This window comes from Equus quagga, chromosome 8, assembly GCF_021613505.1.
Source record: "Equus quagga isolate Etosha38 chromosome 8, UCLA_HA_Equagga_1.0, whole genome shotgun sequence".
NCBI classification, from domain to species: domain Eukaryota; kingdom Metazoa; phylum Chordata; class Mammalia; order Perissodactyla; family Equidae; genus Equus; species Equus quagga.
In genome coordinates this window covers 75009711-75033572 of record NC_060274.1, presented here as the reverse complement: position 1 = coordinate 75033572, position 23862 = coordinate 75009711, and the positions used below count along the sequence as shown (strand labels likewise).

The 23862-nt window shown below is 34.4% G+C and overlaps 1 protein-coding gene across 4 annotated transcripts in view; it reads left to right on the top strand.

Annotated features, from left to right (window-relative positions):
- SNX13 (sorting nexin 13) overlaps positions 1–23862 on the top strand; it is a 122966-nt gene that overhangs the window by 35260 nt on the left and 63844 nt on the right. For all 4 annotated transcript variants that reach the window (XM_046669580.1, XM_046669578.1, XM_046669579.1 and 1 more), the window contains 4 exons: positions 5025–5137; positions 8852–8954; positions 10796–10885; positions 12043–12164. In XM_046669580.1, coding sequence (XP_046525536.1) covers positions 5025–5137; positions 8852–8954; positions 10796–10885; positions 12043–12164 — 428 coding nt within the window. The remainder of the gene's footprint in view (positions 1–5024; positions 5138–8851; positions 8955–10795; positions 10886–12042; positions 12165–23862) is intronic.

Below are 23862 nucleotides of genomic sequence, written 5' to 3'. Positions count from 1 at the left end.
TAGGAGTGTATAGCTCTTTCTAAAGCCAGAAGGTGGGGATGAGGAGAGGCACTTCAATTTAGAGTCCTTTTCTTTTTCACTTTCTCTTCACCTTTTCCTTTTCTTCCCATTTCTCCTGTCCTCCTCTTTTCTTCTTTTCCTTCTTTTCCCATTCTCTCCCCCATTTTACTTTTCTGGTTAGTAAATTAATTAATTAGTTCCATATTTAGTGAACAGCTTCTTTGTACCAGGCCTTGCTTAAACTATTATATAATATTGAATGAGACGAGGTTCCATGTTAGGAGCACATTCCATTGAAATTACTTCAAGAAGAACTTTCAACTTATTGTAGATGGATTAAGGTGGGAGGAAAAGAATATAGTTGCAATAAGGCCACTCTTCTTATGGGTACTTATTTTTGTTGTTAAACTTACATATATAATTTCTTTGACCGCAGTTGGCACCGAAGTGCTATCAGCTTTAAGATTATCAGCCCTATCTGTCTGGCTGTCCTATGCCCTATAATGTAGTCAGATATACCAGGTGAATATAACTCTGAGAATGGCTGACCCATTCTAGTGAGTCTCATGTCAGAGTCCAAGGTCTATTCTCTGAGAGCTCTGACACTCTTTTCTTCATGTGATCTACAATAGCTGTTTCCACTTAGCCCGTCTCCACACGCAACCAGGAGAGTCTAGGCCTGGCTCTGCATCCAATTAGCTGTGTCATTATGAGCAAAGTTACTTAACCAATCTAGTATAGCTAGGCTTGACTTGAGAGATGATCTCACACCTCAGCTCCTTCATTGTGCTCAAGGGAATTCTGCATCAAAGAGAGTTTAGTGATTTTGCAGAAGTTACACAGAAAGTTAGTGGCAAACTGGAATCTGTGATTTCTGACTCTGTGTTCTTAGTACTCTATTATGCTGCCTTTCCTGTCATAAAAGACTGTGGTGAGGATCAAGTGAGGTAAATGTCAGTATGACTCCATAGGCATAAAATATCATGAGATAAATTATTCCTACTTGCTTTCTATCATCAGGAGGCATATATGATCCTTTGCATTGTTATTTCTTGATTCTCAAGCATCTTGGCAGCACGGGTCATTTTTTTGTCCAAACCAAACAGATGTCTGGGCATGCTAATAAATTGACACCCTTTAAAACCAAAATTCTTCCCATTATTTATACATGGATAAACTGATTATCTCATAATAAAAATTACATATTTATATTCAGGCCAGGGATTTATTACTTTTGTTACAAGTAGTTTTTTGACTAATTTCTTGGAAGGCCTATTAAGCTGATTAGCATTTACATAAAAGAAAGTACTCATTTATGACTTTAGCATTTTTCTCTTATTGTGACTTTTAACTTTAGGCAATTGTCAGCTGACAAATTTTAAGGTTCATTAAGGAGTCAGGATTTGCCTAGCATCAAACCTCACTCTTATACTTATTAAGCTGTGTGACCTTGGGCAATTTTTTTTAATTTCTCTGTGCCTTAGTTTCTCTCTTGTTAAACTAGGAATAATAAAATTGACCACTAAACCATGGTCTCATTTACTCGCCACAACAATCACATGACGTAGGTGAGAAAATGAAAGCTTGTAGTGGTTACACATCTAACAAGTAGTAAAGGTGAGGTTTGCACTCAGAGTCTATACTTTTTGAGCACCAAGCAGTACTACCTTCTTGATTACTTCATAAGTTGTTCTGAGAAGTAGGTGAGATAGGGTATGTAGAATGCTTGGTACAGTTTTGGTTTTCAGAGCTTTTTGGGTTTTAGAATTGTAAATAAGGTTTTGTGGACCTAGAGATTTATTTAGGGAGACTTATATATATGTAATTGTCCTTAGTTCTAAGCAGTTTTGGTAGCTTGTTAGAAATAAAAGAATCACAGACCCCACCCCCGACATACTGGATCAGAATCTGCATTTTAATAATCTGCATTTAAGAACTTTAAAGTTAGAGAAGTACTGCAGTGGATGATCTTGACGGTTTCTTCTAACTCACAGGTGGTGAGTCAGTGATTCTAGGGAACCAACCAGTGTCGCTCTTTCAGTGTTGATTATTGTATTTAGAGAAGAAAATGGTAACATATCAAGGATTATTTTATTGTAAGTCACTGTAATGTAGACTTATTTATATTTTTTGGCTTCCATTTTAAGTCAATTCTTGAGGTAATTAATACCTGTTTGAATTTGTGAAAGGTTTGTGACCTAGTACAAAAATTATCCTAAATTTTATCATCCTGTATCATCTTAGGAAATAATTAGAATTCAAGATTTTTAAATGGTTTTAGATCAAATGTTTTTCTTAATCGCACCAAATAATAAGATTGTGATATCAGCTAATTATATATATGGGAACACTAAGAATAACAAAACTTTCTTATTTTTGGTCAATTCACTATTCTGATGTTTCAATGAAGAGTTTACTATTTGAAGTTAGCTATTGTAAGAGATTACAAAGCAAATGAGCATCTGACTTGCTTGATTGGAAATGTTTAATTTTATTAGTCTCTGGAATATAAAAATTTCTCTCAAACTTAGTTAAGGAAAGGCTCTTCTCTTGTCGATTTTTTTTTTAATGTGACAGTAATGTCTGTTTTGTTCATTGTTAAATCACTTGCACCTGGCACATTGTAGGTATTCACAAATATTTGTTAAATGAATAAGAATTTGTTTTTTGGTGATTTTGCTACCGTTTTCAAATGAATAAGAAGAGACTTGTAGGATTCTGAAAATGAATTTTTGGACAGTGGAGCATCTCCTTATGTTAACTAATTGCTGCATTAAATAATCTTCATATTAACTAATTGTGATTCTTTTTTGAAAATTTTGCTAATTGTGAAAGATAGATTCAAACAGAAGAATAAATAAAACATTTATACAGTTTAAAGCAAACACCTCATTAAGAAATAGAAACACTACTGAGTATTTAAGAAGCCTCCTGTGTGTTATCCTCCAATTGCATGCTCCCTTCCTTTATCCCCAGAGATACCCGCTTATCCCCTTATCAGTGGATAAGATTTTGAGTGAATCTTGGAAAATAGCATCTGTTTCTCATAGTTGGGCATCTGGCAGTACTGTAGTGTGGATCAGGTACTGGATGTTCAGCAGAAGTATTGTCAGAGGGACTGGACTGCTGTGTACTTTATGCTAAATCACCATGGCCTGCTTTCAGTCTTACAAGTCAGAGGAGACCACTTCTGTAGGTGAAATAGTATCCCCAGCTGATTCAGGGAGGAGATCATGAGGGGAGAGCAGAAACTTCATCAGCAGGCCTTCAGTCCTTTGTTAAAAAGATGATAGTGGGCAGGATGAGGAAAAAGGATAATAAAAATACAGATGAACAAAAATTGTACCAGCCCTATATAGAAGAAGAAATAAAAAACTCCACTGAATGACATAAAAGAAGGTATAAATAAATGGAAACATATTTGGGGCATTTTGGTGTAGGAAGACTCAATTTTTAAAGATTGGCACCTGAGCCAGTCTTTTTTTTTTCCTGCTTTTTCTCCCCAAATCCCCCCCGTACATAGTTGTATATTTTTTTTAGTTGTGGATACTTCTAGTTGTGGCATGTAGGACGCCACCTCAGCGTGGCCTGACGAGCGGTGCCATGTCCGCGCCCAGGATCTGAACCAGTGAAACCCCGGGCCACCAAAGTGCAGCGCGTGAACCTAACCTCTGAGCCACGGGGCCGGCCCCATGGAAGACTCAATTTTATAAATTCTCCTTAAATAAATCTTGTCCAAGCTTTCTCTTCATGTGTCATCTAATCATTAGAGCTTCTTAGACTAGCCATATTCAGTTGCTTTATGTTTCTGCATAGTACTTATCCCCATTTTATATATTTACTTGTCTTCTTTCCTCTTCTGGAATGTAAACTTATGAAGGTATGTAAATTTTTGAGGGTATGCTTGTCTTTCTCTCCTTACTAGAATGTAGACTTATGAGGGTATGTTTTATTCCTTGTGGTTTCCCCACACCTTGAACTTACAGCACATAGGAGGCAATGACTGGTGAATGAATGAATGAATAAATACTGCTGTCCTTTCTCGCATAAGCCACAGTGCTTATTGTCTATTCCATAGTTTTTTAGTCATTAATTTTGTTCGGTTTAGCATCTTATAATGCTTTCTATTATTTTCTTTTGGTTCAGTGTCTAATTGTTCCATTGCTATAAGACATTCTTCTCTGTGCTCCTTGATGGCAGGAGTGGGACAAATGCTTCCTTTGTGTACTTCACAGTACAAGGCAAATGGATGTAGGAACTTGTTGAATTGAATACATTTTATTCATTATGACTTAAATTGCTAAAATCCAGTTTGCCTTCAACAAAAGGAGTATTTTTATTAGATAATACAGTATAATTCTAAACAAGATAGGATTTTTATTTTTAAGGATGGAGAATTTTTGGAGACGTTTTCTTGAGCTCATGGTAAACTTTGGCAACTGGAAGTTGGAACTTTTGCAGTTATAATTTTACAGTTTCTCCACACAATTTGAGTAAAAGAAAAATATCACAATTTTCAGTGAGATATGGATTTCTTACCTTGAAATTTTAATTTTGAAAAGTCTTGACATGCTGTAGTTATCATGCTTTAGTTGGGACTTAAGTTTTAAAATGAAATATTCTAAATAAGTATAACTTTGTAGTCTACTTAACATTTTATATATGCTTTTGCATATATAAATACACAAATATTTTTACAAATACTTCATCATTTCTCATGCCCGCTTGTCATTCAACAATTTTTGTAACTATTTCTTGTTGTACCTTTACATTGCCACTAGATTTTTAAAAATCATTGCTGTTCTGCGTATCTCTTTCTACATACAGATTTTGTATATTGTTTCTTGGAGACAAATTTCCAAGAGTGTAATTAACATTTCAAAAGTAAATATCTTAACAATTATTGAAACAATGCCATAAATATTTAAAGGAGAAATTTAAAACTGTGTAAAAGTTGTGTTGGTTCTTTTCTTATTCGTATAGAAAATTATTTATTAAAAAAATTATTTTTTGCTTTATTTCAGACCAGTCTATCCATATGGGGATGGGGAAGCCTTGGCATTGTCCTTTCTCTAATAACCTTTGGACCCTTTGTAATATTTTATTTGGCATTTTATATCCTCTGCTTTGTGGGTGGGTAAGTATACTCAATGATAATTTTACAATTTATTTGTTATATTTGTTCAAAATTGAGACAAATGACCATGAAAAATGGAAGTATGATTTATTTGTGAAAGCTGTTTTTACAAATTGGTTTTACCAAAGTTTACAAAAGTAAAATTAAGGTACCCATAGATAGAAAAACAGTGATGCTGATGATTTGTACCAGAAATATGGTTAGTCATCTTCGAAAATAAAATTTCAATTTCCAGTGATATAAACTTTTTGTGGTAATAGGAAAAGTTTTAAAGATTTTTTTATTCCTTTTGGTGTTACTCCCCCGTTAAGGTTGAATCTCCTTATCTTTGTAATACTAATAAGATAAGTAAGTTAAATTGAGATGATGCATCAGGTTTTACATCATAGAAGGTACTTTTTCATTCATTAGACTCCAAACAATATTAGTTATTTCCCTTGGTGAATGCTGTCATTTTGTTCTAGAAAATTCACACATACATCTGGTTTTACAGTTTTCTCTTCATGATTATTTGGTTTACAATGTTTATTCTTTAGTTTGATTGATAAACCTTTGCAAGAGAGATTTCAGTCATGATTTAGTATAGCTTCCTATGCAGAACATTTAGTATCAGACATGAATTCTATGTAAGAAAATTTATAGAGAAGCGAGATGCTTATTTAGATACTCTAACCAAAGTCTCTTAGCTGAAATGAGTATTTTGTTGTTAATATGTGTGTATGTATCTCTGTGTGTATGTACATATGTATATATATATATATATGATACATTTATGTAATTATTTGTGAAATGAATACCTGTGAGTTCTTTTAAAAAGTCTTTTGAGAACCCCAAACATTTGGAGGAATTGTTTGATCCTGTAAGTTTAGAGGACTTAGCTGGACTGAATAGCATATATCAACTGTGGCCTGAAAGACTGTGTAAGACACTAAAGGGGTGGCTTCAGAATTTATCTACCACCTATTACCTCTTTCAAGACGTGGGTTTGAAAGTCACATGTAGCCATTTATAGGGAGTGCACCACTGATTGTTGAACAAGTGAAAATTAATTGAGTGGCTACTTCAAGGACTATTCATAAAACTGCATTTTATTTTAAATTTTGTATTTTCATCATAATTGCTTAGATATGATACTGTATACTGAAACAATTAAGAAATAAGTCATAGGAATCAGATAAATGGAGTTTTGAATATTTTATTGATTATAAACATGATTGAAGACTTTACAGATCTGCAGCCATTTGAGCTTCCTAAATTACACTGCTTAGTCACAAATTAAGACCAGAGCTGCATGGTTGCATCTCTGCTCCATAGGGTAATGGCTGCTTTTACTGATTGCAAAGGAGATTGTGTTGAGGAGATGTTTCTCTGAAAAGGAGAGATTTCTTCTGTTTCACTAATTTTATAAGCCCTTGGCAAAAGTAAAGGAGAAGGATTTCAGAATACTTCCCAATACTTCAGAAAGGGAGGAAATTGCAGCTTTATAGGCAAAGATAGGACCCACAGGAACGCTTGGAAGATGGAGTCTCTTAGACTAAACTACTCCATATAAAATTTGGGAAGGGAGAAGGGTGATGAATCCATTCATTTTAAAGTCATGGGAACCTTTGTTGTTCCCTTTTTGAGTCTGCTAATTTATCAAGGAATTATTTCAAAAATTTCTTTGAATACTTGTAAAGTTCTCTAAAATATTTTAGATAAGATGGGATATTGAGGTGTATGGGAGAGCCACTAAAAACTCTTGAGATAATACTGAGTCACATGGCGGGATCTGAAATTCTAAGTTCATGCTATGTCATAAATTGATCTGATGTTCTGTTCCAGACCTTTGATCTCGGTGAAACTTACTGCCTCAGTAAGGGGACTTCTACTTATATACTAGCAAACCTCCCCAAATCATCTCAGGGGATTAGTTAATTAAGCATTTCCAAGTTACTCAGTTAATGGTCATTGAGTACCATAATTCGTGAGTCAAACCTTTCTTTTGGCTATAGTTACGAAGAGTGATTGTGCCTTCTTTAATATAACTTACTATAGTTTAATTCCTGATGTATTTTAAGAGCAAAAATAGGCTTTTAAATATCAATCTTAAGTAAACTAATTACATTTCATATAATTAATCATTTCTAAGTTTTAGTGTGCTTTTTATTAAGTTTAAAGATATGTTTTTGTTCTTTTTCTTACCTAAAATGCAAGTTTGAGAGAAATTAATGCATTTTCCAATGGAAACCACCCCCTATTTTTTTATTTTGCTAATAAAACAAGTTTTTACGTTAAGTTCTTCTGTTTACCTCTTTACGATGTTGATAATGTATATGTTTTGATTATTGTCAAAGCTAATCTCTTATTTTCTAATATAAGGAAACTTCTGGAAAGAAAACCACCCAGGGATTTTTATTTTTTGTTATTTTAGGATATCATTGATATGGTACTGTCGGTTATTTAATGGCATTCTGTTATGTTTGTTTGGTTATGCAGTCATTTGTAGCACCTATTTTTACTCTAACCTCAAGGCTGAAGCTATTAATTAGATGCTTTGTAAGATCAGACTGATCCATAGTTTACTTTCCTACTGTCATACTCTGGGCAAAGGTTAATGTTTTATCAGCCTGTTTCATCATGATGTTTTTAGAAATACATTGTTAATATAAGCATTTTATTTTGTCTGTAAATGTGCTTATAACCAGGTAACACTGAAATACAGAGCCAACTTGATTCTTAGTAATAATATCAGATACAACACAGATAAGTGAAATTTACTGATAATTCTGAGGCGGGCCTTTTAAAAAAAGAAACAAAACAGAATTGATGACTTGAGCTGGTTTGACTTTATCTGTGTTCTCCCCCTCCTCTCTGCTTTTGTGGTGCCTGTACTGAAGAGCAGTGAAGTGGCAGATAGACAGAAAATGCAGAGGCTCTTGAGAATCTTCCTTTCGGTAGTTGAGGCTGATCATATTTTAATTTTTCACTGTTCCCTTCTTGTCTCTATAGTTTTTGAATCATTGTAAGATTACTATAAGATTATTATAAAATTAAAATAATTTTCTTCTTTTATGGATTTCTTATCTACTTAGTGGTGCTTAGATTTAATTGGTAAATTTTAAATATAGGAAATATTGATAGCATTTAGTTAATACTTAAAGTAGTCCTAAACCAGTATATATCTTACCTTGACTCTATAATTGTTTTAAAAATAATTAACCTTTTGGGGTATATTTATATTCTTGTTTAAATTCCAGGCTTATTTAAAATAAATCATAAACTAGCTCCTGTCTAGCCTTTATTTGTTTATTCTATATTTATAATGGCAAGTTTTATTAATATCTCATGTTAGTTATTTAACAGAATTATAGAAGTGTGTGATTTAGCTATAGAGGTAGATCTCATTTGTCTTTATCCTTGGTTATTAGCTAGCCTGCTTATTTAATGAGGGCTGATTTTCCTGAAGTTTGAAAACGTCGTCTGAAATCTTTTTGTGAAAAATGTTGATTGAAAACTTTGAAATGCAGTATTGTTTAAATTCATAAGACGTTTATGGTTGTTTTAAACTTCAGAACATAAAATCTGTCACTCCCTTGCCTTGCCAAAGTCATAAACTGACTTTTTAGTGAAGGATAAACTGTCTGTTAAATTTGAAAAATCTATTTGGTAATAGATGTGTTAAATTATAGTAAAATTTTGTTTTTGTATCTATAATTAATTTTTTTTTTTCAGAGGTTTTGTGGTTACTCTCTTGTTTGGAAAAACAAACTCAGAGAAGTACCTAGAGCAGTGTGAACACTCATTTCTTCCTCCAACATCAACTGGGATTCCTAAGGTAAATACGGTAAAGGAATGTAAAACCTCAAAATCCTGTTCTATGCAATGATAATAATGTGATCATCTATATATGGCTTCTCAGGTTTTCCTATAATTCACTAATGCTCACTGTAAATTTATGGGAGACTTTCTGATCATGCTTAGAAAATGCAATTTAAAAGCTCACTGAAAACTTTCTTAGTGTTAGATGTTAAAAGTAGGAATGCAAATTTGAGGAAAAGATAGAAATTTAGGGTCTTTTCCTGCTATCTTAACATAGAATTTCAAAGCGTCATGCTTATGATTTGTGGAAATGTCAATGAATATACTGTTGTGAATGAAATACATTGTACAGGAACCAGAGGGGGAAAAAGGGACATTTTAACTCACTTGAAAAATATAGCTTGCAGTTAGGCTATGCAATATCTATAATTTTAATAGTTCAGGCCCAAATTTTATATCATCTTGAATGTTGCTATTTGTCTATTCTTTTTTTTTTTCCTCCATATCATACTCTAGAAATGAAATTGGAATTGAGTGCTATAGGTAGGCTTCAAATTTGCATTGCCTTCAGTTCTTGTTGTGAGATTGGGATGGTTTCATCTTTTTTGAAGAGAGACAGATGGTCTGGAGTTGATCTGAAAACTTAACCGTACAATGATTAACTTGTCCATTATGTGCAAAGATGTAGGAGATGCAGAGAAAGTTATACAGTATTATTGTACATTACTGAAATAAAAAACTTTCATCCTATCCCACTGACTTTCATGTTGATAAATAAGTTTTTTCTAATACTTATTATAACCTTTAAAGTAATCTCTGAGATGTTTTTCTGCTCATTAGTATGTATTCTTTGAGTTTGCTAACAAATCTTTCTGAGGAAATGAAACTTTTCTTTTTTTGAATCATTCTTAGCCACCTATAATGTCCATTTATTTGAGTGGTAAATATAGAAGATGGGAAATATTTTAAGAATTAAGATTCTAAGCAGTAATAAATCATAGTCAAGACTCATTAAGTCTATATAATGTATTTTATAGTAGATGGTATAAAAAATAGTGATTTTGATTTGCCATTTCTAAAATTATTTATAAGTGTGTTTTTATGAAAAAAATTTTAGGGGGTCTATGTTATAACTTGAAGCATATGTTTTATATAGTTGTACTTTGGTTTTGGGGTTTTTTTTTGACTTGACTGAAAAACATTTTAATGAAAACAAATGATTTTGAAAAGAGGAATTCAGGTGTAGCTACTACCCATGTGAAGTCTTCTGGAAAAACCCAACTGTCCTTATTATTATTATTATTAGGTTTGTATTTTTAATTGAAGACTATTCCACTGCTTTTCACCCTATTTCCAGCCCACTGATCTTTCTGAAGACTACAGAGAAATTCATTTTCTTTAGTTGCTAAAAATCGTCCCTAAATGAAATCAATTAAAACCATGTTTATTTGGCAGCGGATATTCTGTTTTGAGCTGGGAAGAGGGAAGGAGGAGGAGAGGAAGTGTTTAATAAAGATAATTATTAATTTGGCTCACTTAAAATACTAACTTATGGTTTTAAAGTTTCATTGAAGTATGGCAACAGTATACCTGTATATTTTCAGTTTCCTCACATTCTAAATAGTGTTTACTGATTTTATTAAATTTTTGAGGATAACCCTAGGTTTTCTTTTCTGGATGTTAACTTTTGTTAACTTGAGAAATAGTGCTTGGTTTATACTAGAGTTTCAAGACATAAGGTTGTTTATTGGCTTGAAGATAATGACAGGGAAGTTACAATGAATATTTAGTTAGAGGTAAACTACAGAGATTTTAAATCGAGAAACTATGCAGTAAAATGTTATGGTTTCCTTTAAGTGCTTAGAAGAAATGAAACGGGAAGCCAGGACTATAAAGATTGATAGAAGATTGACGGGTGCCAATATTATTGATGAACCTCTCCAACAAGTGAGTTTCAGTATGTTTATTTGAATTCCATATACTATTGTGTGCTAGGTGTATTTCTTTTGAGAATACTAAAACATAATTTTTTACTATTTATGTAATATGCTGGAAATTCATTATAATGCTGTCCTTGGGTTCTGTACATAAAGATGCTGCCTTATTTATGAACTCATTTATAATGAGGTAGTTCACTTAAAATTAAAGCCTTTTGACTAAGTTCACATTTAGAAGAAAGTTTTTACTGACTTATTTGATAATGTTTCTAATTATTTTATAGTTAAAATGTTATTCTTTAGCTGATCAGCTAAAGGGCTGGCCCTGTGGCATAGTGGTTAAGTTTGGTGCACTGTGACAGCCTGGGTTTGCGGGTTCGGATCCCAGGTGCAGACCTACATCACTCATCAGCCATGCTGTGGCAGCGACCCACATACAAAATAGAGGAAGATTGGCACAGATGTTAACTCAGGGCAAATCTTCCTCAGCAAAAAAAAAATACATATTTTTAATATTTTAAAATATTTTTCATGTTTGATTATATGAGTATTACAGGTAATGTGCACTTTAGAGTTCTAACATTTATTTTATAGATGAACCCGTGTTTAGTTTATATGATTTGCAAAAACATTATACATGAAGTTGTATTATTTGCTATTTATTGGCTAACTTAATACTGTTGGCAGTATCAAAGGTATTGGAATTAAGTGAACTTCTAAGTCATTTTTTAATTTGACTGCAATGAATCTGATGATGTAATCTTGGAAAAATGGTTTCTTTTTGAGAATTAGGGTTCATCGGCATGATTTTGCATCTCATTCCATCAAACTGATTAAAATTCTTCATTATGTTATAGCATGGAAAATTTATTTTTTCTACAAGCTGTATCTTTGCCTGAATTTGGGTGGGCTTGGCCATAGATAACTCTTTAATTTTTAAAAAGATGTATGCAGTGGATCAATTGGGATACCAAAATCATTTAAAATTTTTTGAAATGGTTTTTAGTGTATTGATGCTTTTATAATGAAGCAGATTATTTACCACCACAATTTAGTATGTAGAAAATTAATATAAATTGGCAAATAATCCTTTTAGGTTTTAGTTTGCCACTGTTACTTTCTGAATCCTAAAAAGTTGTTTTTTTCCCCCCAATATTTTTGTTTTAGGTTATCCAGTTTTCTTTGAGGGATTATGTCCAGTATTGGTATTATACACTAAGTGATGATGAATCTTTTCTTCTTGAAATTAGGCAGACTCTTCAAAATGCACTTGTTCAGTTTGCTACTAGGTAAGGTCACTGCATTGTATTTATGCAGAAAAATTTAAATGTATTGTTTGTACCAGTAGGGAAAATAGCTTTTAAATGGGAAGAGAAAATTGATTATTAAAATCTAAGTAGAACAGTAGATTATTATTGTGGGATAACTCTCAGATTATAGAACTAGATTCCTCAAAACCTTTAAATTACTCCTTTAAACTTAGCCTGTGTACTTGCAGAATGTTTATCTTGGTTAAGCCCTGTTCTCTCAGTGTTTATCGTTATGTCAGTTTCTTCCTCAGGGTCCAATCATGTGACTTTTCATAGTCTTTTACTCTACTTATTGATAATACTTTTTTCCCCTTACCCAGATATTTGTTTTATTTGAGTGTTATGGAAAGTCGTTTCAGTATAACTGCTCTCTTACTTTTGGCACTTACCTAATAGAAGTCCTCTTAGAGGGAGAAGAAACCAAAGGAGCATAAGTCATTGGAGAATATTCAGTTTATTTATTTTCAGAAGAGATATTTATTTTAATGAGTTTGCTTTAAGAAACACCCACTGATATACTCTCTCTCATATGACAAACTATTTCGGTCTGTATCCTTGTACTTAAACTGCTTGATTTTTGGGGGGGGGGGCGTTTCATATCCAGAAATTATTTATTTTTGAAAGAAAGCGTTTTACGTTTGGAGGAGTTTGCAGTCTTTTTTTTTTTTTTTTAATTAAAGGATTTTGCTACCTAATACGCACAAGATTTTCCCACTAGCCTATAGTCTCAAGGCAGGAGGCTGCCTGCCTTGGTCATGAATACGTTCTCAAATCTGAAGGTGTTATTCTTTAGCCAACCCCCTTCTTCCCCACTTAGGTTCTTGAAATACAGTCTTGTACTTCTGAGAGTCTTGGAGAATAGAGTTTCACCCTAGGGCTCTTACTGTGTTTTCATCTCTGGGTGCATTGATGTTTCCAGCTCATGCTGCTCTGTTGAGACTTTTCCTCTATAATTCAGTTATCGTAAACTTTAGAATGGAAGGTTCGTTCCTTGACCTCAGGTGACTGGGGGGGCCTGCAGTAAGGTTTATGGTTTGAACAATAACCTTCCTTGTAGGGATAGATTTGAATTCCTTCTCCCTTGTGATTAACAGCAAGCCTTTGCAAAATAGCCAGCCATAATTACGAGTGTAGACTCACTTGGAACACAGAAAAATATAATAATCAAAGAAGGTTAGAAATTGGATTTTATCTCCTTTATTTCATACATGCAGTGTTACTGAGTATTAGATGTTCTTTCAGATAACTCTTCTGAATCATTCATTCACTGCTTTCTGTAGTAATACCATCCTAATGATTTCTTACTTTGAAAGGTTGAGAAGAAGAAGAGGTCATTATTCTGTGTCTGACTGCCTAAGAGTATATAAAAATATAGTAAATTTTACACCTGGAAAGAACTTTGAACTAGTAATTAGAAACTTGAGTTTGCATCCTGCTTTACTGCTTAGCTGTGGAACTGTGAGCAAGTGTTTTAAACTCTTTGAACCCTGGTTTTTCTCATATGTAAAATAAGCAGCATAATACCTGCTCTGTTCTGCGTTTGTCACAGGGTTATTGTCAGGATCAAATTCATGTATTCATTCACCTAATATTTTGTCCCTACTTTGTACCAGCCAGGTGTTGCAGATACAGCAGTGAATAAAACAAAAGTGAGATGTAATGAAAACAATACTTGTGAAAATGTTCTGAAAATTGTGAAGCAATTTAGGAATTTTAGTTCTTATACCATCCAACATCCATAATTTTAGGATTGAGGAAGCTAAGGTCCAGAAAGATTGAGTGTTTAGTCCAGGATGATCCAGTGAGTTGAGGGCAGAGTAAGAATTAGAATCAGATTGCTCTTAATAGTCCAGAGTTCATTCCTTTTGCCTCTTCCCTACCAGATATGTTATGATCTAGATTATGTTAATTTCTCTACCTTTCTTTCCCCTCATTGCACTCTTTTCCTTGTTTTTGATCCCCTAACCACCTTTTCTTTAAACTTCATGTCATAAGTTTTTTTCCTTTCTATGCTATGAAGCTAATATTTGGGTGATTACAGGAAGAGCCAGGTTTCTTCCATCCTAGACTTATCTAAATTTCTATCTTTGCCTTGCCATTTGGCCTTAAGTTTTTGAGCAAATTAATCAGCTTCTCTTGAGCCTTGGTTTCCTTGCTTGTAAAAGGCTGATGATAACTACATTAGAGGCTGCTTTCAGGCTAAAAACTATGTGAAGTACAGCCCCTAGCATACGGTAAGGCTCAATAATTGTTTGTTTGTGCCTTCTCTGTGAATGACTTTATTTTTTGTCCTATGTTAACTTTTTCTATTACTACTAAAATGTACATCTTAACAGAGGTACTGTGAGTGTTTCCAATGCCAATATCAAGAAAATTAGGTCTGTTTGCAATCATTTAAATACTTCTTTAATCCTTGTTCTGTGCTGTCTGCTGTGCACTATGAAGCATATAACAGGAGCATAAGTTATTGCTCCTATCCTTCAAGTTGCAATCTTGTATAGAGTTCTTAGTGGGGCCCATGAAGCCCTGAAAATGTATGAAAACTGTCTGTGTATTTTTTTCTGTTGAATGGTTCCATAGATTTCATTTTTAAAAAAGGCCTATGAACCCAGAAATGATTTAGAACCACCGAATTCTAGTGTTCATATTTATTCATCACCTTGGGGAAACAATTACAGAATATCAGCCTAAAACAAAATGCTAATTTTGAGAATAAGAGGAAGAAAAGGACGTAATTAGAGTCTCAAGTCCTGGTTTTGAGGTTTTAAATTCTTTGAGTTGGGGATAACTCTATCTGCTTATCAGGTTGTTCTTAGGAATAAATGACATCACATGTGAGAGGGTACTTTGTAATCATAACACCTGTGTTCATTACGTGTTACTGTTGCTCTAGTACTTGTTACTCTGGTAGCAGTTTGGGGCAGGAACCCTTCTAGAGCACTCTTGGCTTCTCCTGTCTGGAACCTGGGCATGAATTAGGCAGGAGCCTGAAGGGATGAATCTTTGAAAACCCACATTTTTAAAAATTCCGCCTTCACATAATGTATTATGACATAGGACAGAAAGCCCTGGGAGATCTGTATTATAACTCTGCTGTACCATCAAGTTTCAGTGTACTTAAAAGAAAATTTCTTAACATCTCTGTGAAGCAGTAATACTAATGCTGGTAGCAAACTTAGAGTTGTGAGGTGTGAATAAGATGATGTACATGAAATATTTCGTCAAGTATTTGTCAACCAAAAAATGACATTTTGAGCAAATCAGTTGACTTTCTGTGCCTCAATCTCTGCATTGGTAAAATGGGTTAATTATCCCATAGGGTTGTGGTAATGATTATGTGGGGAAAAGTGCATGTAAAACACCACTCGATCTGGCACATAGTAAGTGTTCAGTAAATGTTAACTTTGTTGTTGTTGTTGTTCTTATTTTTGTTACTATGTTTCTAGAATATATATAGAGATTTGACCTTGTCTTAGCTTTTTTGGGGGAGAGAGAGTGGGGAGACAAAATTAAAGCACATAAAATGGAGAGAAATAAAGTAGTCATTCATATGGTACTGAGAGCAGTTTTCATCTAGAGATAGAATGGACCCCAGTAACTGAAGAAGACCTCGTGTGGATTGAGGCCAAAATTCGTCTTGAAGAATGGGTATATTGAGACAGAGAGAGAGAGTGATGAAAGATATGTTAGGAAAGAGGAATAATATGAGCAAAGTTCTAAGAAGGGGGATAAGGTTAGTGTGGTAGAAACCATAAGATACAAGTGAACAGGGAGTCTTATTACTCTGGAAAGTGAAATGTGGTTACTAACTCCCTCCATTTCTGTTCCCTTTAACCCCAAGATTAGCAGAAAGAAGATATATTTTAATGCCACTGTGTTCCTTCCTGAAGGGTTTCCCATGGGTGGAGGAGATATGGATATGTAGGTCCCAAGATTCAATGGTTATGATGCTAATGGTATCACTGTTTCTGGAATGACAAGAGGTGTGTTCTGAAAGTTTTGCCATTTTTCTCACTACCTTTTGCCATAGAAATAATAAATTATTAGGTTCCTAGACTTGTCCAAAAGGCAAGCACAACTCAAATAATGGACATTTGCAACAGTAAAGTTTTACACTCTTTTGCCATATTATATTCTTTCCATTTGAAAACTTAGAACAGACATTAATCAGAAAGATGATTATGGTCCTATTTACTACAGTCGAGTAAAAATGATTAGGAACCATCTAAATATTTAAAAGAAGAGGACATAAGTTATTGTTTTTTATATCTGTATAATAGACCAAGGATTGTTAATTGTATATTTGTATAATTCACATAGCATACAATTCACCCACTTAAAGTCAGTGGCTTCTAGCATATTCACAAGAGTAGAGCAACCTTCATCACAATCAATTCAAGAACATTTTAATGACCCCATGAATAAATCTTGTATCCACTATCAGTTACTTCCTATATCCCCCCCAAAGCTTCTAGCTCTAGACAACCACTTGTCTACTTTTTATTTCTATGGATTTGCCTATTCTGGATATTTTATATAAATGAAATAATATAATATGTAGTCTTTTGTGACTGGCTTCTTTTACTAGCATACTATTTTCAAGGTTCATCCATGTTGTAGCAATTCGTACTTATTTCTTCTTATTGCTGAATAATATTCCCTTGTATGTATAGACTACATTTTGTTTATCCATTCATCAGTTGGTGGACATTTGGGTTGTTTCCATCTTTTGCTTATTATGAAGACTGCTACTATGAGCATTCATGTACAAGTTTCTGTGTGGACTTTACATTTTCATTTCTCTCGGATGTATACCTAGGAGTGGAATTTATGGGTCATGTGGTAACTCTCTTTAACCTTTTGAGGAACTGCAAACTGTTTTTCAAAGTGGCTGCATTGTGTTATTTTCCCACCAACAATGTATGAGGGTTCTGATTTCTCTACATCCTCGCTTACACTTATTGTCTGTCTTTTTGATTATAGCCATCCTAGTGGGTGTGAAGTGATATTTCATTATGGTTTTGATTTGCATTTCCTTGATAGCTAATGATATTGAACATCTTTTCTTATGCTTGTTAGTAGTTTCTGTATCTTCTTTGGAGAATGTCTATTCAGATCTCTTCCCTATTTTTAAATTAGGTTATTTGTCACTTTATTATTGAGTGTACTGCTGCCTGTTTTTTAAAATACAGGTTTATTGGACAGTTATGCTCATTTGTTTGTGTTTTGTCCATGACTGCTTTTGTGCTACAACGGCAGAATTGACTAGTTGTGACCGAGATGATGTGACTTGCAAAGCCTAAAACAATTCTATTTGGCTCTTTAGAGAAAAAAATTGATGACCCCTGAAATAGATAGTTTTACAGTCATTAATATATTTAAGAAGTGTTATTAAACAAATAGGACATATATTAGAATAAAAATCATACAAAATAGTGTATATTATATGATTTCAGCTCTGTAAAACATTGCAAAGAGAACAAAAGGAAATATGCTAAAATATTAACAGTGATCTTTAGATTGTGGATTTATGGCTGATTATAGCTGATGCACAAAATTACGTTTTACAAAATGGGCATATATAGCTAGAGACAGATAGAAAATTTGGTAATCAGCAATAAGGACATCTAGGATGACTTTTTTTTAAACTAAATTCACTTTCCTGCTTCTCTGTTTTTTATGTTTTTATGAACACATAAATATGAGTAATTTTTTTCAACCATAGATGACGTGTTTTATATAGGCAGCCACTATTTCTTTATGTCTTTGGAAAGTGATCTTGAAACTAATGTTTAATAAAGTGTTTTGTAATGATGGAACAGTGAATCCTCAATAAATTCTTGTTAATCAAGTTCCCATTTATGACTTCCATGTTAATTATTTTCCCACAAAATTCTAATATATTTTTCCCTTGGGTCTAGGAATGTCTCATTTATCAGGGAAATCTTACTAAAAATCTTGTTTATTAAAATAGTAGCATGAATTTAATTTTTTAATACTTAACATTATACTTAAGAAGATGCATTCTTAGATTATTTTTTTCCTTTCCTGTAGCTTGGTTAAGGCTTTCAGCTCTGTGTTCTTTATAAAAATAGGTGAGTGAACTTCGTGTGTGTTCCTCCATCTAAGTTGTTCATTATATTCTGAGATCCAAATTCTTTAGAACTGGTTCTTTGGCCTCTTTGAAGCATTGGGATGCAGGATGTAGAACTGGACTTCTTATGTGGTGTTGTAGTTCACTAAATGCCATTTTCTTTAATATGGTTATGTAAAACTGCATGCTTAAGTTTTCCTCTATTTCCACCAATTTGTTTATAACTTTTACAAGTCAGGAGGTTTAATGTTGTTAAGGTGTAGTAGAGAAAACACTGAAGTGAAAATTAAGAACCCTGATTTTATTTTTTAACAAAGCCTCGATCTCACTAGCTGTATAATCTAGAAAAAGTAATTGGTAGTTCTGGCTCTGTAATTATAGGGGCTTGTGGTAATTATTTCAGATCCCTTTCAGTTCTAAAATACTGATTCCCTGGTCAGATTGGTACTAATCTTGATTTGTTTGTTTTTAATCATACCTCCCCCTCAAAACACTCACTCACATACTCTTCACACTCTACATTTTGAATACCATTTGGGGAGATTTTTTTTTAATAGTATGTTGGGTTGCTAGTGAGATTTAATTTACTTTGGGATTAGAGTATTCCTCTGGTCTATTGTACTAGCAGGACATCTTAGAATAGGATGATAATAAAGTTTATTTAAACCTCTTATTGTATTTCTATGTGGTCAGAAATGATGCTTTACTTCAAACATTACTAGACTAATCTTTTCTTGATGATTAAAAGTCTTGTATCAACAAAACTTTAGAAAAATTTTATTTGATATCCAAACTACTGCTATTCTTTATAGAATGCTGAAAACACAATAAATTTTTAGTTTTATAAGTCTACTGCTATAAGCTTTGGGAAGTGTAAATACTCCCACCATGGTTGATTTTAAGCTATCAGCATGAAGTCTCTGAATATGGAGTTAGGAAAGAGATGTGCACATTTCACTCTCCCACTTCAGCACACAACTTGGGGAGGTGCAGCCAAGTGAAGGGAGCATACAGATTTGTCACCATGAAGTCATGAGACTTGTTTCCTTCGGTGGTTGCTAATTTAGCTCCTATGAAAGAGGAATCTCCACATGTTTTTGAGGATTATGGTAGAGGATAATGGTAAATTTAATGTAAGTTCAAGAATGTTGTGAAAAATTATTTTCATTACTTTATACTCAGTCTTTGTAACTAAAAATAGTAGATTCTGAAAGGGAAACAAAGGTACTCTAGAGAGATGGTTATGGTAACGTAGTATTTATGAGTGAAATGAGATTTGGAAGAAGGGGAATTCTTTTACTGGATTTAGGAGCAAACTTACAATTCTGTGCCTTTAAAATTTTGCTCAAAGTCATTGTTGGGCTGAAGCTTTCGACACTGTAACAAAGTAGTCTGTCAAGGACTCTGGAAGGAGTCTTTTTCTGAAGATTTGTCCTGTTACCTTATTTGGAACATATTCCTTTGTCTCCTCGTTTTGCCTACTTCTCTGTGTTTATTTATATGTATTAGATAGATTGGCTACATCTCCAGAACTTGGAAACGTGGCCTTATGTAAAAGATGCCTTATGGGGCTCAGCAGCTTGCTCCCCCCTCCTCACCTGCCAGATGCTCCACTGGTGTCCCCTGTATGGGCTGTGTGTTTCCATCTGTTCTAGCGAGGTTGCTGTTTCTGCAGGCACACAGGTAGGTGAGGCTGGCTCCTTGGCTGGCTAGTTGTGAGGCTCGGGTGCGTGTGGTGCTTCATGGTGCAGTGCTAGCCCCTGGCATAGCTTGCTATGAGTTTGAGTTTGGTGACACATAACTACTGCAGTTTTGCTGGTGGGTGAGTCAGGGCCCCAGCGTAACTGGTTGCTTGGTCCTCGGGCTCACAAATGCTGCAGGCCCCTGGTAAGGCTTGCTGGGTAGCTCTTGGCCATTTTTACTTAGCTTTTGGGTGGGGCAGGCCTCAGGTGCAGCAGTGCACAACTCTTTCAAGCATTGGAAAGCAGCTAAGCTCTTGCTGGTGGGCTGTACCAGTCCCTGGGGTAGACTGTCTCCTGCCTGGTTGTGCTCAGTTGCCTTGGGTGCTCTAGTGGGCAGGGTAGGCACTATCAGGCTAGCTTCTGTGTCAACAGGACCAAGCTTGGTCGTAATAATGGCTCCCTCCAGTGGCTCTGTCCCTGGGGGTTGGGCACAGCTGCTGCCTGTCTCTCTGCAATGTGATTGAGCTTAATAAGTGAGTCTCTTTTGCCAATGGACTATGCACTTTTCTATCTGGTGTTTTTGTGATGGTTTCTGGGTTGAGTGAGTCTGTGCCTGGGCCCTTTAAGGGCAAATTTTTCTTTCCCTGAAGTTCTGTAGTTTTCCTAGGTGTATTCCCTGTTAGTTTTCAAAGCCAACAAAGCCAGGAATTATGGGATCTCGTTTCTCTTGTGCTGGATCTAAGGGCTGCGCTACCTGATGTGGAGCTCAAAACTCCCTCAGACTTACTGTTTTACACGATGTATTAGTAGTCATTTCTGTGAAAAAATAATGTAGCATCAGGAACATAATATTTATTATAGGATTGTTTCTGCGAGAAGATCAGTTTTTACTTTTATTGTTTTGACACGATGGACCTTTTCCAGCAAAGTATTCTACCAAGAATGTGGAGATTGCCTTAATGCCAAACAGTCACCCACTTCTCTAGTCAGGCAGGTCTACATGATGACTCTTGCGTATACCATACTCATTCCCATCTTTTGTTCTTTCCTATATCCTTTCTTTCCTCATTTAAATACTAATTCATCAAGATGTTTTTAAGTGTAGCCTCTTTAGTCCTTTTTAAATTACAACATATCACTTAATTAACCTGTATTTATTTTGTGATTATTGTCACCAAAATTTTAAGCTATTTTTGGGATGGTACCAATTCTGTACTAATGTAGTAGAAATTCTCTTGACTGATCTTTCTTAAAAATTCTGTGCTACTGTAGTAGAAATCCTTTTAACTTACCTTTACTTAGCCAGTATTCTCCATTCCCTGTGTAAGACATACTGACTCATGCTCCTAGCATTAAAGCTAGGCTAATAGACCACTTTCTGGCACTTCTGTGCACCTCTCTTCCCACCTTTTGTGTTTTAACCTTATCAAAAGTCAGTTGTGTGATGCCTGGGCCCTGCCCCCAGGAAATCTGATACAATTAGTCTGTGGTGTGAGCTGAACATGGTTATGTAGAGCAGAAAGATAATCAACCATGTTATAAAAAAAAAAGTTGTGTTTGTTTCTAAACCCGTGTATCCCAGTTATATTTTTTATTATAGTTATATAATTTAATTTACTCCTACATAGATTGAGAAATACGAGTATGGTAAGGTAGTTCCTATGAAAACTAGGAACCTAGTCACTTGCTTTGGAATATTACTCAAAGCTAGTTGCTAAATAGATTGCAGTTGAATTAGGTGTGCAAAAGACAGCTATGAAATATTGGTGAAAAGTCTTGAAGGACTCTTCATTCACATTTGTTCACAAATGTCTTTAGTTGTAACGCTATTTAAAAGAAACTAGAAACTGTAACTTGCGCAGTGCAGGAATGGTTTAAGAGAAAGGCTGCATTACTGTCGCTCAGTCAAATAAAAGCTCTTAGTCTTACATTGAAAAATTTATATGATTTAAGTTAAAATGAAATATATTCATGACTCCCTTTTTTGATCAAATATTTTGATGTACTTACCAATTACCAGTTTTCCATGTACTCTGTCCCTATGTGTGTGTTCAGTTGGGTATTTAGTTAATATAATATACATTCTTAAAGTTGTAAGTGTCCTTAGAGAAAACAAACCCTGGGAAGTGATATGACTTGCTGAATTTCACAACTAATGAAATGGTGAGTCTTTTACTTGAATCAAGGACATATATGCCAGTCCAGTGCTCTTTACAGAAATTAATTGATATTGGTGTGTTTTTCTTGTTACTGATGATGAGCTGTACACAGCTTAGAATAGATGGAACCAGTGAAGCAATTTATATAATCTCAGTCTCAGCCCACATATTTGGGACCTTCACTGCCCTTTTTAGGCATTAATATTAAGTAGCTTTTGGGTTTAGAGAGGCAAAAGAGCTTCTCAGTGTATGTTCTATTTTAGAACTTAAGGAGTAAAGAATCAGCTGTTATATGTGGCTCATGTAGTCATTCTCCAAGCACCTGTTAACAATGCTTTGACCCTGAAAGAGGAGTCAGTAAATCAATATGTACCGAGTGCTTCCAGTGTTTAACACATTATTTATCTATCTGGGATAGCCCTGTAAATAAAATGAACACAGTAGAATAAAACAAAGTCCCTGACTTCCTAAGGTTTTTATCTCAGCAATTGAATTTGTCTCTAGCAATTGAATTATTTAACTGCAGATTGTAAGTGCTATAAAAAGTGAAAAATTTGGTGCTGTGAAAATTTGTAACTGGAAATCCGGACCTAGTCTGAAGGAATAAGGCAGAGGGTGAGGGTCAACAAAGGCTGCCATGTGGAATTGACATTTTGGATGAAGTCTAAAGTATAAGTGGGAACTGTCAAGTGAATGTAGGGGAGAGAAGGGAAATTTGTGGAGAGTGGGCAGGGGTGAGCAAACTTGGCAGAGGGAATAGTCTGTACAGAGGCACTGAGATAAGAAGAAGCCTATTTGAGTTTGAGAAATAGAAAGAAAGCCTGTGAGTTTGCAGAACAGAAAGGAAGGAAGAGGGTGGAACATGGTGATGAGGAAGTAAGCAAGGGCCTGGGTATGCGAGATCTTAGAGAAAGTATTTGTGCTTAGCCCTAAGATCAATGGGGAGTCATTGAACGTTTTTTAAAGCTCTTATTTTGTTCTATCATATTTGTGTTTTTAAAAAGATCACTCTGGCTGCTCTATGGAAAATAGAACAGAGGAGAGACAAGGGTAACTGTGGAGACCAATTAAAAGGACAAGGATAGGATGCTGGTCTTAGAGGTGAAGATAAAGGCATGCAAGATACATGTTCAGAGAGGCACATTTTATAGTTTGGCTTTTGCTTTTATGCTTTAATTAAAACTTCTTTGCTTGTTTGCATTGATAGTTAACCTTCATAATTGTGGCAATGATTTTGTCAAGATGTGTAAGCTTCAGGGACCTACTATAAATTTTGTATTTTCAGGGTAGGGTTGAATATATCACTTATTCTCTTGGTCATATAGGAAATATGCTCTCTTATTTTTAAATTCAAGAACTGAAAGGTTATAGGTAATAATAAAATGAAAGGTAAAAGGATTCATTGTGTAATGATCTGGTATTTTTAATAGACTAGGAATCATATGGGGGAATATTTTAAACAACTTGAAAAAGAGCCTTCTGTGGGCGTGATATAAAAAGAATTGATATTAAGAGCTCTAATAGAAAGTTACATATGGATCAATAGAAGGAAGCATGGCTATTACATAAATTGCATGATTTTTTAAATTTATATTCACATTCCATTTTTACCTACACCACAATTTTAGAAAGTACTTCACTGTCTCCAAAATATTTTCAAATTTTGTTAAGACAAATACTACTAGAAATTATTAGTAGATATTTTCTTAATTTATAAGTGGAAGCAATGTACTACTGTTGTT